Source organism: Polyodon spathula, chromosome 15, assembly GCF_017654505.1.
Source record: "Polyodon spathula isolate WHYD16114869_AA chromosome 15, ASM1765450v1, whole genome shotgun sequence".
Classification (NCBI taxonomy): domain Eukaryota; kingdom Metazoa; phylum Chordata; class Actinopteri; order Acipenseriformes; family Polyodontidae; genus Polyodon; species Polyodon spathula.
Genome location: NC_054548.1, coordinates 3928542 through 3948638, shown reverse-complemented (window position 1 = coordinate 3948638; position 20097 = coordinate 3928542). Strand labels below are relative to the sequence as shown.

The following is a 20097-nucleotide window of genomic DNA, read 5'->3' as shown; positions in this document are numbered from 1 at the left end:
GCAGTGTGTGTTTACGCAGTAAAGAGTGTGTGTTGTGTGTGAATAGTGTTCAGGGCAGTGTGTGTTTAAGCAGTGAAGAGTGGGTGTTGTGTGTGAATAGTGTTCAGGGCAGTGTGTGTTTACGCAGTGAAGAGTGGGTGTTGTGTGTGAATAGTGTTCAGGGCAGTGTGTGTTTACGCAGTGAAGAGTGGGTGTTGTGTGTGAATAGTGTTCAGGGCAGTGTGTGTTTAAGCAGTGAAGAGTGAGTGTTGTATAAAAAGGGTCGACTGAATGGCTGGGAGAAGCAGATCAGGTATAAATAATTTCTCTGTGTTATAAATGCAATGAAATCACAACCCTCACACTACATGTGTGACCAATATGTTAATGCTAATACCAACATCTAACCTAAAACTGCAATGCAAATACATGTACTGTAGAACATGTGTGTATTTCAAAACTGCCCATATAAAACCGACAGTCAATGGGAGTGCGCAACAGGACAGAGTGCAGTCATTATCTCATGAGCTCCTATGCTTTTCAGTAGAGTTTGAAAGGGAGACAGTCTCAGGAGGCACTTATCTTCCTAAGGCTCAGAATCATATTCTTCTGGTCTACCTCTCTGTGAAGAAGGCTGCTTACCAGCTCTGAGAAGCTCCTCACCACCTGCCTCTGTTTGAGACTGGTCTCCCCGTCCAGTGTTGCTGTTTCGATGTGACATAAGCCGTCAGGGTCGCTGGAGGACAGGAGAAGCACGTCTGCAGGAATGATCTCATTGCATCGAAGACGAATGAAATCCCCAACCTGGATTTCCTTCCAGTACTTCTCCACGTATTTCCTTTCATTCCTGCAGTGAACCAAACGAAATACTGGATGAGGAACACCACAATGACATGCAATCACATTACCTTGAATGACATTAAAAAGAATGAAACAGGCAAACAATGAAGGCAATGAATTGGAGAGCCCAGTACACTAGCATTCTGTATGAATGAATACCCTTGTTACACCAGGGGAAGCAATTAGCTGGTTATACTTATACACATGCAGTACTGTAATTAATATACTGTACAACACAACATACAAAAACTGGACAACTTGCTGTTTGTACAGGCTCTGTGTTATATACTGTATCACACAGCACACTCAGGAATAGCATTTTAAACTGGGTGACTTGCTGTTTGTACAGGCTCTGTGTTATATACTGTAGCGCACAGCAAACTCAGGAATAGCATTTTAAACTGGGTGACTTGCTGTTTGTACAGGCTCTGTGTTATATACTGTATCACACAGCACACTCAGGAATAGCATTTTAAACTGGGTGACTTGCTGTTTGTACAGGCTCTGTGTTATATACTGTATCGCACAGCACACTCAGGAATAGCATTTTAAACTGGGTGACTTGCTGTTTGTACAGGCTCTGTGTTATATACTGTAGCGCACAGCACACTCAGGAATAGCATTTTAAACTGGGTGACTTGCTGTTTGTACAGGCTCTGTGTTATATACTGTAGCGCACAGCACACTCAGGAATAGCATTTTAAACTGGGTGACTTGCTGTTTGTACAGGCTCTGAATAGTTATATACTGTATACGCACAGCACACTCAGGAATAGCATTTTAAACTGGGTGACTTGCTGTTTGTACAGGCTCTGTGTTATATACTGTAGCGCACAGCACACTCAGGAATAGCATTTTAAACTGGGTGACTTGCTGTTTGTACAGGCTCTGTGTTATATACTGTATCACAGCACACTCAGGAATAGCATTTTAAACTGGGTGACTTGCTGTTTGTACAGGCTCTGTGTTATATACTGTAGCGCACAGCACACTCAGGAATAGCATTTTAAACTGGGTGACTTGCTGTTTGTACAGGCTCTGTGTTATATACTGTAGCGCACAGCACACTCAGGAATAGCATTTTAAACTGGGTGACTTGCTGTTTGTACAGGCTCTGTGTTATATACTGTAGCGCACAGCACACTCAGGAATAGCATTTTAAACTGGGTGACTTGCTGTTTGTACAGGCTCTGTGTTATATACTGTATCACACAGCACACTCAGGAATAGCATTTTAAACTGGGTGACTTGCTGTTTGTACAGGCTCTGTGTTATATACTGTATCACACAGCACACTCAGGAATAGCATTTTAAACTAGGTGACTTGCTGTTTGTACAGGCTCTGTGTTATATACTGTAGCGCACAGCATACTCAGAAATAGCTTTATGAAAACATACAGTAAATCCCAGAATGCAATCAACTTCAAATCTGCCTTGAAGTCAACTAAAAGCAGTCTTACCAAATTACATAAGTCCTAAAAAACAAGCCCTTTCCTGTAACTTAATATGGCACAGGCTGCCACATCAGCACATCATTCAGCAGTGTGGCTACAGCAGACCGGATCAGTCCAACAAGCCAGACTGGGCGGGTGCTGGATCGTACCACGACTGCTTTCAGAACGGAATGTGACATGCATGGAATAAACAGCAAGCATTCACGCGCCCCTTCAGGAAGGAGTAGAACCATTACTGTGCATACACTGTGAGCACATAGGAGAGGGTCTGTGAGAAGCAGTACTGTTCTCTGTAGAACCATTACTGTGCATATACTGTGAGCACATAGGAGAGGGTCTATGAGAAGCAGTACTGTTCTCTGTAGAACCATTACTGTGCATACACTGTGAGCACATAGGAGAGGGTCTATGAGAAGCAGTATTGCTCTCTGCTTCCACTGACAGGGAGCACAGCAGATTGGTTACAGGCTGATACACTTTTCTTCCCTTATATTTGGCTGTGGGACTCAGTTCTGAATGTACACCTCCACAATGCACAGTTTGACTGGAGAGACTGTGTAGTGCCTTATAAAGGGATTCTTTATATTGTCCTCCACATTATCAAGGAATCATAAAAAAGAAGTGAAGATTAATAAATTAGTAAATTAAAGACTTTTCAAGTGCTGTGTCCTGGCATCAATGCTTTTACTGCTGAAGTGATTTTTATTTTGATTTGCACTTGTAATTCACACATGAGCACAGCACTGCACTTACATTCTGCCACAGGATTCTCCACATTTTCATTCCAAACAGATTTTTAAAAACAAAATGCAATGAGATTCTTTTTTGCTTGAGCTCCAGCCACACTTTACTGAACAGTTGTCTGTTTCCTCAAGGCAGTTTACAATGTTAAATCTTCACACCTGTACTTGTACCTGCTTGCTACAGCTCCAACAATGATACTAGTGCAATACCACTGTGGAGAGGTGGAACACAACAGCAGGCTGCTGCTGCATTAGAAGCTCAACCACAACAGAATGACGAAGTGTAAACGGCTCCTGCAAGCAGGGCTGGGACAATGCAGGGAGCTCTTTACTTTAAACCCCTTATTCTAATCTGAACACCATGACACACACACCAGCTGCTCCTCTAACTACCCTTTCCGAGAACAGGAGCACGCACAATTCTGCACAAATAATGGACCATAATGACAGCCCTGGAGGTGAAAGGGTTTTCAAAGCGCAGACGGCACCGACTCTGGTTTCTGTGTTAAAACGTCTCCACCCTGTCCTAGATGGGCACTGTTTAAATAATACAAATACGTTACTTTTCTGGCAAATAAACAACCATTTATTAAAACAAATGTAAATTTAAAATATACCGTTAATGCACATTCCTAATTTCTGTGAATTCATGTTGTGTACTACTGCTTCAAAAAGGAGTTGGTGTGGTCGATTTCACGTGTTCGCTTAGCAACTGAGTGACGGTTTCAGTGCAGTAAAGTGTGCAAAACCACCAATCGAGACAATATGAAACGATGCTGTATTGTCCTGTGTATAGTGCACTTTTCACAACTTAAGTGAGGTTGTGACTTATTTAGTTAAAAAAAAAAAAAAAAAAAAAAAAATACAGTATCTGTTTATTAAAATTGTACCAACAACCAGAAAAATAGCATCAAGTGAGTCTGTATGCAAACTTCAGCCTGAAAAAAAGCTTTGAGGGATTTCTGCGAGAAACATAACCGTGTGTTTGTGTGTAACTCCAGCACAGAGAGATGCCTTTTACTGTGACCTTAGTTGTGTGTACTGTAATGAGTCCAAACCTTCCCTGTAGGGATAGAATAGCGGTCTGGGCTAGTGCAGAAAACAGTAGTTTCAGTATAATCTACTGCAAGAGACTGTATAGGATCACCATGACTATTAAACCAAGCACAAGTGTTAAAGGGACTAGGAGCTCTTAAAATAAACAAATCCCCTGGGCCGGATGAGATCCTCCCAATAGTACTCAAAGAAATGAAAGAAGTTATTTACAAACCCCTAACCAAGATCAAGAAACAGTCTCTTGACACAGGGCTTGTACCCACAGACTGGAAAATTGCAAACGTAATACTGATCCACAAAAAAAGGGAAGGAAAACTGGACCAGGTAACTACAGACCAATAAGCCTGACTTCTATTATATGTAAACTATAATAAGATCCAAAATGGAAAATTAGTCAACATGGTTTTAGGAAAGGGAGATCGTGTCTAACTAACCTGCTCGATTTATTTTGAGGATGCAACATCGTGGATAATTGCAAAGCATATGGCATGGTTTATTTAGATTTCCAGAAAGCTTTTGACAAAGTCCTGCATAAAAGATTAATTCTCAAACTGAACGCAGCTGGGATTCAAGGAAACCCATGTACATGCATTAGGGAGTGGTTAACATGTAGAAAACAGAAAGTACTGATTAGAAGAGAAACCTCAGAATGGATTGTGGTAACCAGCGGTGTACCACAGGGATCAGTATTAGGTCCTCTGCTATTCCTAATCTACATTAATGATTTAGATTCTGGTATAGTAAGCAAACTTGTTAAATTTGCAGACGACACAAAAATAGGAGGAGTGGCAAACACTGTTGCAGCAGCAAAGGTCATTCAAAATGATCTGGACAAGATTCAGAACTGGGCAGGCACATGGCAAATGACATTTAATAGGGAAAAGTGTAAGGTACTGCATGCAGGAAATAAAAATGTGCATTATAAATACCATATAGGAGATACTGAAATTGAAGATGGAATCTATGAAAAAGACCTAGGAGTTTTTGTTGACTCAGAAATGTCTTCATCTAGACAATGTGGGGAAGCTATAAAAAAGGCCAACAAGGTGCTCGGATACATTGTGAAAAGTGTTGAATTTTTTTACACAGAGAATCGTGAGGGTTTGGAACCAACTCCCTCATAATGTTAAAGCTGGCACCCTGGGATCCTTCAAGAAGCTGCTTGATGAGATTCTGGGATCAATAAGCCACTAACAACCAAATTAGCAAGATGGGCTGAATGGCCTCCTCTCATTTGTAAACTTTCTTATGTTCTTATGTTCTTAAAACACTTCTCATTGACATGATCTGCTTTTTCATATTCAATGCCATCTATGGAATATTAATTTGCTTTTTGACACAAACGAGTCCCATAATGTCTACTGGGTAGAATTATGATCCTACTTCAGCCAACTTCTCTTTGATGCCGCATGCATTAACCTGTACCATCCCATGAACAGAGCCACAATCTGTATCTCTCATCAGCAACCCACCTTCATTCCACAGCAAGCTCTTAGACAGCACCCTGTCTGGGCAGGACCTGCGTGAGCACGAACTGTCATTATCAACACGTTAATGAGCAAGTTCACAAGAGCAGCAGCAAACTCCAAGGAAACAGAACCCTCCAGCACTGAACACAAGCACAGCAAGGATAGATTTCAGCTGGCACATTAGAAGACTGAAAATGCAAGGGAATTGCACAGCCTGTATGTGGATCAGTACTGCTCATGCATTTACTCCATGTATTTTTTTAATGATTTTTCCCTGACAGGTTAACAGAGATTATGCCTTCTGTTTGTCAGCTGTGGCAGGCAGCATACATTCATTCCTTGGAAGCTTTGTTAAACTTTATACAGACAGTTCAAATTTTCATTTCAACACAGGATGCAATTTGTACATCACTCCAGACATGAACAAGAATGCAGACAAATATAACAATACAGGAGTCAATAAACAATAGGTCACAATACAATACACAGGCAACCAATCAACACATCTTCATCTCAGACGCAACCTGACAGGCACACTGCACAAACAAAGTGGATGCACACTTCATCATGGATACGAATGCATTGGACTGGTCAACACGCACATGCTTACATTTTGTTGGCAACAAAGTGGAGTTTAGTTCAGGTTAGCTTTTCTAACCAACGACCGCTTATGGTTGGAGACCTCCAGCACAGTAGAAAGAAAGCAACGTCGATGGAAAGGAAGGTAAGTAAGCTGGGCTTAGCTGACTGGGGGACGGAGGGGGTGATGCTGGGACGCCTCTTAAGGTGTTGTGGGCTAGTCGACGAAACACCAAGGATGGAAGGTGCCCACTTGAAGACCCCAGGAAGGAAACGCAGATGGATCACATTAGTTTATAGTAGAAGAAGCTATGTCTCAGTTGGTGCTTATCTTGGCGAGAGCTGAGTCCAATATCAGCCTGACATTTTAACACTTACTCTCCTGTAATGGAAATCAAACCGTAACAAAAATTAAAAACAGATCATTTTTCTTTCTTTATTCACCCCCCACTGTTTTCAATCTTTAGACGTTAGTCCAAGTGTCAAAAACGTTTTCAAATTATTTTTACGCTTAATCACTGCCAAAAATCCACAAGTCAGATAGGAAGGGGATTGTGCAGCGCAGAGCCAATTGATTTGATAGTCAGTATTTCTTCCCTTCTTTTCAACGCTGCGCATGCACACACACGCACACGCACGCACAGACACTGCAGTATTCTATCCACATGACGGATGGCTTCTTGAATTAAACAGAATCTCACATTCTAAATTGCAGCCTTGCATGCAGTTAGATGTTACTCCAAGGCAGCGGGCATTGTGTTCTCTGTTTAAAACTCCAGTCCAGAGCAGGTGTTCAGTGGTACACATGGTATGAAATTGAACTGAAACACAGCTGAGCAGTGCAGTAGTTGGAGTTTGTTTGTAGTTATTACTGTCAGACTGGGTCCCTCGCACACTTCTGTACTGAAAGATAAAGAGCAGAGGAGCAATAAGCAGCTGCACACAAGCTCCAGCACGCTGACTGTAAAACCATACTGACCATCATCAAGCCTGCCTTGTACAGCCACCCTTTCAGCGCATGAGGGAACAGAGCAGTCACGTGACCATCCCATCCATTCTGCTGACTGAGGGATCATGGGCCAAGATGCCCAATTCATTGAAATGCAATCCTATGGTTTAAAAGTTCTTCTGTTTTATTTGACTTTATGACACAAGTCAAGTTAGCATATAGTAATTGTGCTTAAAGTTATTACAGAACATAGAAAAAGTTTTCTGAAGGACTCTACACCGTTTAGGATTTTTCTTTCAGTTTAACCTTTTTTACAATTTTAAAATAACCGCTTCCCGGTTTCAACGCATTGCAAGGATGCCAACAGAAATCAGGGGCCAATACCAAGAGGTATGAAATACCTGAAGAGATGCAACCCTCCCTCTAAGACATGCAGCACAGCCAGTATATGTTCCAGTTTCAATAGAGATGCAACAGAAGCAGTTTGTTTTGCAGGCTGTGTTTTTGTGTAGCGCTGTCAGCAGGGTAACTTGCAGTTTACATTACAGTACAGGTTGTCAAAAGCACCATCTTATTATAGACAGACTTACAAGAGAAATAATGCAGTCTGAAGCGCCATAAGCTTTTGCCATTTATACATCTGAAGAGCTGAAGTTACTCAGCTGCAAAGCTTTGATGAAAAGAAAGAGAGAGAGACAGCTGTCTGAACAGGGCAGTAGAGCCGTCCGAGCAGGGCAGTACAGCCGTCCGAGCAGGGCAGTAGAGCCGGCACTAGAGCTGTCCGAGCAGGGCAGTAGAGCCGGCACTAGAGCTGTCCGAGCAGGGCAGTAGAGCCGGCACTAGAGCTGTCCGAGCAGGGCAGTAGAGCCGTCCGTGCAGGGCAGTAGAGCTGTCAGTAGAGCCGTCCAAGCAGGGCAGTAGAATTGGCAGTAGAGCCGTCCAAGCAGGGCAGTAGAGCCGGCACTAGAGCCGTCCGAGCAGGGCAGTAGAGCCGGCACTAGAGCCGTCCGAGCAGGGCAGTAGAGCCGTCCGAGCAGGGCAGTAGAGCCGTCCGAGCAGGGCAGTAGAGCCAGCAGTAGAGCAGTCCCAGCAGGGCAGTAGAGCAGTCCCAGCAGGGCAGTAGAGCCGGCAGTAGAGCAGTCCGAGCAGGGCAGTAGAGCCGGCACTAGAGCTGTCCGAGCAGGGCAGTAGAGCCGTCCGTGCAGGGCAGTAGAGCTGTCAGTAGAGCCGTCCAAGCAGGGCAGTAGAATTGGCAGTAGAGCCGTCCGAGCAGGGCAGTAGAGCCGGCAGTAGAGCCGTCCGAGCAGGGCAGTAGAGTCGTCAAAAGAGCGCAGCGAGCAGGGCAGTAGAGCCGTCCGAGCAGGGCAGTAGAGCCGTCCGAGCAGGGCAGTAGAGCCGTCCGAGCAGGGCAGTAGATCCAGCAGTAGAGCCGAGCAGGGCAGTAGAGCAGTCCCAGCAGGGCAGTAGAGCAGTCCCAGCAGGGCAGTAGAGCAGTCCGAGCAGGGCAGTAGAGCCGTCCAGTAGGGCAGTAGAGCAGGGCAGTATTGCTGTCCGAGCAGGGCAGTAGAGCCGTCCGAGCAGGGCAGTAGAGCCGGCAGTAGAGCCGTCCGAGCAGGGCAGTAGAGCCGGCAGTAGAGCAGTCCGAGCAGGGCAGTAGAGCTGTCCGAGCAGGGCAGTAGAGAGCAGTCCGAGCAGGGCAGTAGAGCCGTCCGAGCAGGGCAGTAGAGCCGGCAGTAGAGCCGTCCGAGCAGGGCAGTAGAGCCGGCAGCAGAGCAGTCCGAGCAGGGCAGTAGAGCAGTCCGAGCAGGGCAGTAGAGCCGGCAGCAGAGCAGTCCGAGCAGGGCAGTAGTAAAACACTAAAAATGGTTAATATAATCTTTAGTGAGAATGATGACACCAGGGGAAATGCAAAAGTGTCCTGCAGACCCTACATGATCCATAGAGCTGCTATTTCTTGTGAGTGACAGATGAAATACAAGGCTCTTTTTGACACAATGTCATGACATTCATCTGAATTCCAACAGGATTTCTACTCCTAGGTGACCATGATTTAACGGACATGGTACTCTCTCAGCTTGCACTGTATTCTACATACCCCACAGATATGATTCAGAGATTTTTATTCCCCATATAGGATACTAGATCAGTTTTGAAATGCACAACAATGCGAAGCAAGCAGGAAAGCAGAGGAGACTCATTTCCAATTTCCTAAGCAAACAGTGACTGAGGTTTGCTTATCTCTTCACTTTCTACACCATGTCCCAGAACACAACGATGCACTTCCAGAGCGTCACAATGAACACTACAGCACTGCCTTTATCAGGCCCTGCTTCTGCAGTCGGAGCTGAACAGTTTCTTTCCAGGTGCACTCAACACTGCTGTCTGTGCGCCTGGCGAAATCTGCATGAAATAACTGCTTTCTGTAAAGAGAATCCGATCAGCACTACAAACATACTGTGCAGAATGGAAGGAGCCCTGCTTTAACTTGTTCAACAGAAAAACACTTTCTGATGCAATGGACAGCACAGGCTTGCAAGAACACACACACACACACACACACACACACACACACACACTGTAGTAAACACATGCATAACCACAAACACAAGTAAAAGGTTAATAAGACCATTTTGAAATCTCACTTTCATGGGGAACGTGTCAAGGTAGCAAAAAAAGTAGAAAGAGCTTTGTATCTCTGCTCTCATGCTGATGGAATGTAAGAAATGCACTTGCCACAAGTGCAATGCTGAATACATCACATGTGAAAAGAACCCTTTGAATGCCGGTACGAACACTTCTGTAGCACGTATATGATTTGATAGCACACTACCTGAATGAATGTAGATGCGAATGACTGCCTGTGGCTGGGATGGCTGTAGTGGTGACGTCAGGCCAGAATGCAGGAGCAAAAACAAACGCAGTACTGCAGGTGCAAAGGCGCTGTGACGCCGTTAATTTTTAAATCACAAAAATAAATACAAACATTCAAACAAAAACACTTACTTGCAGAGCAAAATAATGGCTTTAAACAAAACAAATCTCGAACACAAAACACCAAACACACAGGTCAGGGTCGGCAGATCGCTTTCACTGATGCTGTGTTTATTTGTTTTTGTTTTTCCTTTGCTTTTTCTCCCCAAAAATTGTGTTAAAATGTTGTGCATGGACTTATGACATTTTACTATGAAAAACTGTCAAATATGGGATTCCGAGGTATTCCTCATGATGCTTTAATCAAAAGTTTTGTTGCTTGCACACAATTATCAGACACCTTTATACAAGGCGACTTTGTGAGGGTGTGCCCAGTGGCCGATGTTAAACAGGGAGGACGCACAACCAAAAATTCAGTTAAAAGAAACAAATACTTTATTTGTGAACCAAAGTAAGCTTGTTCTTTCAACAAAACAACTATTTACACTGATCCTGGATCAAAACAAAGAAAACCATTGGCCAATAGCACAATCCTTCTATACCTGAGCAGACAGAGGTCTGGTATAACCTCCAGCCCACCCAGAGCTCCTCAAACTGACCTCTTAGACACCTTATCTCAGACAGGTTCCTCCCCGAGCAAAACCATCACTGGGCAAATACCCATAATAATTACACATTAATCCAGACTATTATTATTAATTACTCAATAAGAATGCTTTACTTCACATTAATTTCAATATAAAACTCAATCTTCTCCTTATTAAATTTACCATTATTAAAATAATAGGGTTAAACAAGATTAAACTTCCCCTCTATAGGGTAAGTGTGGCCCTGAAAGAACAGAGCAGCATCAGCCTCAGGTGTGCGCTCCCCTTCCCACACAGACAACAGCCTGCCTTCGAGAGCAAGCAGACGTGCATCACCTGCACCCCTTAAATCCAATGGGAAGAACCATGTCTATCACTAATTAACAATCTTAAAACTCACACCTCCTGTATGTAGAAGCATTTTCATTAGCAAAGAATACTTAAAGATATGAGTTTACCTTACCAGAAGAGTGCAGCCTGCTGCTCAAAATGATACATCGCACTCAAAAAAACAAGACATAAATACAGATTTCATTCTTATGCCATTCCCCGATTCCTGACAAGCAAATACACACACATTGAATCAACATTTATGGGTAGTTTTATCTGTCCATTTACAAAAAAAAAAGTTAATCAGTTTTTTTAGTTTGCAGTTTTGTTTTTAAAGCTACTGTGGGCTGAGAACCGCTTTTTGGCTGAGCGATGGAAAAACAGTGACTCTTACCCAAAGGAAGGCTTAGTTATAACTTAGAATAAATTGAAAAGAGAGAATTAGACACTAAGTCCATACCAATAACAGAACACGGGATTCGGAAACGCAAAATGAATACTGTATTAATGACTTTGAAAAATGTCACAATAATCATGCAAACAAGGTTAATTTCAGATCAGATCAGCTATACTCCCACTGTCAGAGGGAATTCCAGCATGCACAATACTGCAGATCAGATCAGCTATACTGCCACTGTCAGAGGGAATTCCAGCATGCACAATGCTGCAGATCAGATCAGGCTATACTCCCACTGTCAGAGGGAATTCCAGCATGCACAGTACTGCAGATCAGATCAGCTATACTGCCACTGTCAGAGGGAATTCCAGCATGCACAATGCTGCAGATCAGATCAGCTATACTCCCACTGTCAGAGGGAATTCCAGCATGCACAGTACTGCAGATCAGATCAGCTATACTGCCACTGTCAGAGGGAATTCCAGCATGCACAATGCTGCAGATCAGATCAGCTATACTCCCACTGTCAGAGGGAATTCCAGCATGCACAGTACTGCAGATCAGATCAGCTATACTGCCACTGTCAGAGGGAATTCCAGAATGCACAATGCTGCAGATCAGATCAGCTATACTCCCACTGTCAGAGGGAATTCCAGCATGCACAGTACTGCAGATCAGATCAGCTATACTGCCACTGTCAGAGGGAATTCCAGAATGCACAATGCTGCAGATCAGATCAGCTATACTGCCACTGTCAGAGGGAATTCCAGAATGCACAATGCTGCAGATCAGATCAGCTATACTGCCACTGTCAGTGGGAATTCCAGCATGCACAATGCTGCAGATCAGATCAGCTATACTCCCACTGTCAGAGGGAATTCCAGCATGCACAGTACTGCAGATCATATCAGCTATACTGCCACTGTCAGAGGGAATTCCAGAATGCACAATGCTGCAGATCAGATCAGCTATACTCCCACTGTCAGAGGGAATTCCAGCATGCACAATACTGCAGATCAGATCAGCTATACTGCCACTGTCAGTGGGAATTCCAGCATGCACAATACTGCAGTTAACAGCAGACATGGCCATAGCAAGAGTGATAAATACAGTACCCTACTTAATCTGAAAACAAGATTCATCTTACTTCATTATCAAATCGAGTAATGGATCATTTTGCAAAGCATTTACATTACTAATAAAACAAACTAACCTGAGCTGGACCATGACAGAGATGGAAGCGTAGCTCTGGACTAGCACTCGAAGCAGGGCCATTACAGCATGCCTCCTTCACATTTACAAATGCACGGGTGGAATCCAGCTTCCTCAATTACAACAAGAACAACTCCCATGAACTAATCAGCTGTGTGCGTATCAGAACTAAAAACCAGCGGTGAAATTCTGCCGTTACTCAGTACCGGGACTTATTTTGATCCCGGTACTGGGTACTGGGATTTAATCTGCTTTTCATCCAATGCAGATACATTCCACCCACTCGCACAGTCCACTAGCGCAACGTTCCTCAAATGCGCTTTCACTCAGCACAGTTCTGCTGCTTGCATTCTGTTTCCTCATACCGCTTCTGTTACTGTTAGCTGGTATTGGCCACCGTTAACGTCAGTATAATCACTGCATGCTGATTGGCTGATCAGATTTCATTTTGTCATGAGTCTCCACCCATTTCGCTTTGTGTCAGTGCTCATTCATTAGAGAAGACTTTAGCAATGCAACGTGAAAACAGCGGTATGGAGTAATTATCATTATTATGAAGTAATTATTTTCTTTAGTGTGCTGGAGAAACTACCTGAAATATTCAAAACGAACACTGCTGTACATGACTTTGAAGGCAAAGGTCCACGTCAGTGTTTGCCATTAATTACACTGTTGATAAATATTAGAAATAATGATCAGAACGCGTTTTCCCTTGCACCAATTTACCACATTGCCAGTATCTGCATGAGTTTCTAAGAATCAGGATACAAAGTGTGCTTCACGCTTTCAAGCACGGGCCCAACTTGCAAGGTACATGTTAAGCATAGTAAGCAACGTTTTGTTGTGATCCTCGTATTTACTGTTATGGGGACTGTAAAATGAAAACCAAAATAGTGAGGTGCTTTTTCTTTGTACAATGCCCCCTTTTCTAAAACATGTTGAAGAGTTTATTTAAGTTAAATGTGAGTCTTCACTTGCGTGCACATCTTTACAAAGGCAGAAATAAACCACAGTAATGATATCACTTTGTGAAAATGTGTCTTTTGCCACTTTGTTTCTTGTGCAGAAACCACAATACCAGGGATAACATTTAAAAAAAAAAGTCGACTTTTATACGGTTTCTGCCTGAAAGATCTTTTCTGTAATAGATCATGGTAATTAATCTACACAGAGACACAACAGAGAAGCACACAACATAACTGAAAGAAACAGGGATACGTTCTAATCCAAGGCTATCGCTGTAGCACGGGCAGGTCCTGTTGCAGGCGAGTACCCCGGGTCTGGAAAGTATGGGGATGATCGCTGAGAACACTATGAAGATTAAAGAGGCAAGTACATCACTAGTAGCAGTAAACCCTGTTACAGAACACATTTGAGGGGTGTTTCAGCCCCTAGTGTGCACGGTCTGACTTGCACCTTTTTGTACCACTTTTTTCATAACAAAGTTGTTTTTTTTATACCATTCTTTATAACATCATCCCTTTTTAGGATACCCTGAAACAAAACTCTCTCTCTACAGCAGTTACTACATGGTGTAATATTTCTTAATGCTTGTCATTTAAGGTTTAACTGAAGTGTTATATTACAGAGCATGACTGAGTGATACAAGCAGAGGGGACAAAGCTTTCAGTGTTTTCAGCTTCCTTAATACGGTGAATTGGTTATAACTGATCAGTTACTTTAAGGCTTATTTTGTATTCATAAATGTATCGTGTAGCGATATGGATACATTTTAAAAGTATTTATTCATTGGCACTCAAATTGTCTCAATTATTAAAATGTTTACACCTGGCTGTGCATATGAATAGCCACACTTGTTTATTGAGAATTTCACCCTTGCTAAAAAACACACCAAATATGATACAAATGAAAATCTTTTAATACATGTGACTGAGTATATGAGAACCAATTCAGTCCAGAGCAAGGTCTACATGACCGACTTGTTTACCTCTGGAGTGTAGAAAGGTTGAAGCAAAGAACTGGTTACTGTGAATAATAACCGGTAATTGCAGACAAGCTCAAAGATTCTGCTCAAAGCTGATGTTTTGTTTCAGCATTCAGCAGTTATATTATTGTGGACAGTCCCCAGAACTCACATGGAAAGGCTGCTATACCCTGTAAGAAATACCAACAGAACATGTGTGTGACTGCCCACATCTGCTAGAGGCAGTGTTGCAGGGGGACAGGTTAATGGTTAGACACAGGTGTACCAGATGTACTTCGTGGTTACACATGATTCCTGGAGCTATACTGAGGCCACAGGTGTTCTTTCAAGTTGACTTTTAAAAAGTCCCCAGGATGTAACGCCTGAAACTGAAAATGGTACAAAGTGAAACTGAACAGGAAGACTACGTTACTTTAGACAGCCATGATACTGCATACCTTTACCAAGCTCTCTATCCTCTGTAGAGCACGCACTGGTTTATACTGCATCATCTGGGAATGCATAGGGATACATAACATCCGACTAGAACACTTTGCTTTGAAAGAACCCCTTCATTGAAATAACTGCGCTCAGAACGATTACCCACCATTGTATTTGCCAGTTGATCAATATTTAAAAAAAAAAAAAAAAAAAAATGTTAACTATCCATGCTTGCATATTGCAAAGAAGCATCACATGACCCTTTAGTGTAAATTAGAAAACTAACATTTCATTTCTGAAACGCATTTTAAAGTCATTCATTCTTTCAGATTCTGATTCCAAGGACTTCAAAAGTAAACTTTTTCCCCGGTATTTAAGAAAAATAACTTAAGCGCTCTAAAAAAAACTGTTTGCAACAGGTAACAAATACTAGCAAAATAACAACGCCGCGTCTACCACGTAGGCAGCAAAAACCACAGACAGTACATACCTGCAGTAAACGAGACAATCCATGTGATTAATTTCTTTATCCGATCGGTGTCTTCTGTAATCCTCCCAAAGATCCTTGAGAGCGGTAACAGACAGAATAAAAACCACGGGAGCTAGCGCCAGCTCCGGCTGAAATGCATTGACAATGGGCACAAAGTTGAGCAAAGCGATAAAAACGAAATAGACGTTGGCGAATCTGTGGAACTGCTCGAACAGGTTCTTGGGTAGAAAAGACAGCACGGTGTATTTGGTGGTTTTAATGTGATTGAGTGCATAGTGTCTGTTGGGGTTCTCGTCTCCCTTGGCACCGCTGTACAGCAGATTCGAGTGCACCGTCCTGCTTTTACTCTCTCTTTTGTTTTGCTTTTTCCTCTGTTTAAGTTTGGAACTTTTCATCCCTCCGCTCTCTCCGAACTCTGGCTCCATGCTTCACAACAAAACTTCAGAAAAAGTGAAGTTGTTCCCTTTTCCGCTTACAAAACAACACATACAGTAAGTAATCATGCTGTTGAGGTGTATTTACAACGAAGAGAGATACGGATTTCTCCAGCAGCCTATACTTTCTCACCCGCCATTCTTATTTCCCCCCCGATTAACGGTGTAATTGGAGCTTGGAAAGTTGTTTCTTCACTTGCCGCGTATCCGCTCGTCACCCCTGACGAAACCTGATTCCCAGTCATGCTCCGCCTACCTTTCTCAAAAGTCCGCTTATAATAATTGGGCTTCTTTTAAAGAGTCGCCTTAATGTTTTGAGAGTGACGGGTTGCGTGATTGACTGAATTTTTAGAATCATCCTATCCCCACCAGTTCAACTAAGCAAAACGAACTCCTTTACTGGAAACAGAAAGACTGTGTATAAACATCCCCACCCCTCCCTCGGAAATATATTGGGCTTCTTTTGGGCTTCTTTTGGCAGGCGGTGCAGCTTTTTTTCTCGTGAGATTTGGCGTCACTGCCAGGAACACAGTGTCGTTTGCGTCACGCTCCTGTTGGGCTTTTTTTTTCATTACTATTCAGAGAAAAGACATTAACCACCTTCAGCAATTTGTATAGCTTAAAATACATAGCCGCTATAACCAAATATAATTGTATAAACTACCCCATCTTTGAGATGTCATTATTATAATAACTGCAGACACACACATAGAAGGACATCGCGGTCACAGAATCAGCTTCATTGAGCAATAGCAGTTTTCATCAGTTAATTTAAAAACCATAGCTGCCAGGTGGCTGCTGAGCCTGGATGACGCTGGCTTGCTGTGAGTGCCAGTCATACACAACTAGGGTGATTTCCCTCGCCAGCCAGACTGAGAGAAGGGAACAGTCAATTACATCCTTACCACAGACTTTAAGAAACAACGTAGAGCCAAGCCTTTCTCTTTTATATACGCATAATGTAGTCAGATATCTGCAAGCAGCAAGACTAGAGTCTGAGGCGGTGATGTTAGGACCCTCAGTCCTATACGGAGGCCTGAAACACATTTAAAATGCACAGTGCTCATCTATTCAAGTACTACACCTAGGTGCCCAAGGGAGCGTGTCGATTTACAAGATTCACGATCAAGAGTAAAGGGTAAGCAGGCAGGCACTACTTGCTTTAAAGGCAAGGCACCAATGTCATTGACTGGCAGCACGCTTCATAACCCTAGACTGACATGGTCACAAACTCAACAGCTATTTGGTATTTCAGAGTCTCCCAGTAATGCTGGAGCTGGAGTGGATCCTGAAGTAGACTGGGGATGAGTTAATTACCCTGCCCTTACCTCTGCATCACAGAATAGAAGGGGACCAGGGACTTTCAAGGGTCTAGCACTTATCTAGATCCGCTCTGTTCATATGTACGTCACTGATCTTAAGTGTCATTGTAAATTTATCTATACTTACCCAAGAAAGGCCCCATTATTAAACTCCAGTAGAAAGCTTTCACATTTTAAAATTATAAAGGATTAAGACAAAGCCGTATTCATAAAGTATAAGCATTCCAGTGAATGCACTGGTGTCACATGCATCTCTCTGCAGGCAAAGTCTTCACCACTTCAATACATTTTCATTTAGGAATCCTGTGATTCCTACTCCCTGCTTTATGGCATTCAAATAAAATTTAAAAGAAACTGGAAAAACAAACAAAATAACTGGTATTGCTTTTTCTGGATGTAAGAAGCACCACACTTGTTCGTTGTGGTTCGCAAGAAACACCATGTTTCTAACATACAAAGAGCTAGTCTCGAGTGTTGGTGGGGGGGTGGGGGGGGGGGGGGGGGGGGGGGCAGGTTGATGGTTACACTCTGATACGTTTCTAACATACAGTACTAGTGCAGAGTGTTGCGGGGGGGACAGGTTAATGGTTACACTTTGGTAACCTGTACTCTAGGAGTTGTAAGGGTGCTTTATATGGATCCTGTGCTTATAAATTGACCGCTACTAAACCACACATGGCAGACCGAATGCCCTGCCTATGCAGGCAGCTCCGAACGACTGCTATCCACTGAAATATTGTACTGGAGTTACTTGTAATCCACTTTGGTGTCTGAAAAGTGTTTGTAACTGCATTTTAAATGGTAATTAGGATGAGGATTTTAATCAGCTTAGCAGAGGATCAATAGGGACTTTCTGAAGACTGGATACAAGCCAAAATTGAAAGACCAACAATACTGTGGACTTTATCTAGAAAAGCACTTTATTAATTATAACAAATACCAGAATCACATTGAGATTTAAAACAAGCAAGAAGCCTCGGATGAATTCTCTTCACACTTGATACTGAGATGAGTGTCTCGTTTCTGGGGAATTTCCCATCCTGGTGTTCATTTGTTTTTGCTCTTGCTGTACTATTAGCATGTGCCCCGAATCATTTGCTTCAGAAGACGTGACTGCTGCCACTAATCATGCATCTCATTAGAATGTCACAAACCACTCCACGTAAAGGGCCTGTGCAGAAACGGAATGTGTTTTGAATTGAAATGGGATGTGTTTTGAATTGAAATGGGATGTGTTTTGAATTGAAATGGGATGTGCTTTGAATTGAAATGGGATGTGCTTTGAATTGAAATGGGATGTGCTTTGAATTGAAATGGGATGTGTTTTGAATTGAAATGGGATGTGCTTTGAATTGAAATGGGATGTTCTTTGAATTGAAATGGGATGTGCTTTGAATTGAAATGAGATGTTCTTTGAATTGAAATGGGATGTTCTTTGAATTGAAATGGGATGTGCTTTGAATTGAAATGGGATGTGCTTTGAATTGAAATGAGATGTTCTTTGAATTGAAATGGGATGTGCTTTGAATTGAAATGGGATGTGCTTTGAATTGAAATGGGATGTGCTTTGAATTGAAATGAGATGTTCTTTGAATTGAAATGGGATGTGCTTTGAATTGAAATGGGATGTGCTTTGAATTGAAATGGGATGTGCTTTGAATTGAAATGGGATGTGCTTTGAATTGGACTCGTCAGCGGTTTGAAAACAGGATGCAAGATGAAATAAAGTATCAGGGTTGTATGTCACGTACACAAACATGCACAGACAATGGATGATGTGGAAATCCTGCTTGAGGCTTTTATCCTAATTAACCCGAACATTTTTTTTTAAATGAGAGAAAGACAGAGAATAAGAATCATGGAGAAAGACCTGACAAATATGAATAAAGGAAATGCTACAGTATACCTGATTCTTGTTGAAAACCTCAAATCAGATGGGTGCACTCTAACTTCAAAGAAAACAACATCTGCTTCTAGAACCAAATAAACTGGTCCCTACAAATCCAGCTTCAAACCCAGCTTCAGGTGAGATGCAAAGAGGTTCAAAGCTCTATAACCAGGAATGTGGACGAGCCCGACTCTTCTGCATTGTTAAGATGCTTCAGACATGTTTATTTACCTGCAGGCAGATAATACAACTTCAGTAATCCTTATACAATCATGTCTTATTGGTTTGTAAGACAATAAATTATTAACAAATGCAAAGTTATTTGGGATCCACCTACTTTTATATACATGAAAGTATATAGTACAGCATAGTACAGTATTGTATAGTATTATATCGTATAGCATGCCTACTGTAGGTGCAGCAGAAAACAAGTGATCTGAAAATGGTGCCTACATCAGAGCAACTCAGGTGAGGAATCAATCTGGAACTGTCAACATGGGATTTTCAATTGAGCACACGTCCTGTAGATATTTAAAGTGCTTTTACACGTTTTCTTAATGTTGGGCCACAGTTTCATCTCATGGGTCAAGAGGTATCCCAAAAAGCTGAACTACTGCTGAAATTCTGTGCAGGTTCCACAGGAGGTGAAGAAGAGCTTGGTGCTGAAGCCTTGCTTTCTTTGTGGCGGCACGTCTGTGAGTGAGACATTTGTGGCATTTTTACAACTTTTACAAGAGTTACAACACAAACAGCTGAATGAGAATGCGGGCCTCCGTGTGTCACGGGAGGATCAGAAGCAGGGTTACTATCACTGCCAATCAAAGGGAGTTGACTTGCAATGTGGAGATGCTCTGGTTCAAAGGGAATGGACTTGCTTGCAATGTGGATATGCTCTGGTTCAAAGGGAATGGGCTTGCTTGCAATGTGGAGATGCTCTGGTTCAAAGGGAATGGACTTGCTTGCAATGTGGAGATGCTCTGGTTCAAAGGGAATGGACTTGCTTGCAATGCAGAGATGCTCTGGTTCAAAGGGAATGGACTTGCTTGCTGGAGATGCTCTGTTCAATGCAATG

General features: G+C 42.6%; 1 protein-coding gene across 1 annotated transcript in view; it reads right to left on the bottom strand.

The window, feature by feature from the left end:
• Window positions 1-16182, bottom strand: part of LOC121327817 (phospholipid-transporting ATPase VA-like) — a 47985-nt gene extending 31803 nt beyond the window's left edge. Inside the window, exons 1-2 of the mRNA XM_041272033.1 lie at window positions 15382-16182; window positions 622-826 (exon numbers count right to left, since the gene is read on the bottom strand). Coding sequence (XP_041127967.1) covers window positions 622-826; window positions 15382-15806 — 630 coding nt within the window. The 5' untranslated portion in view covers window positions 15807-16182. The remainder of the gene's footprint in view (window positions 1-621; window positions 827-15381) is intronic.
• Window positions 16183-20097: the final 3915 nt, after the last annotated feature.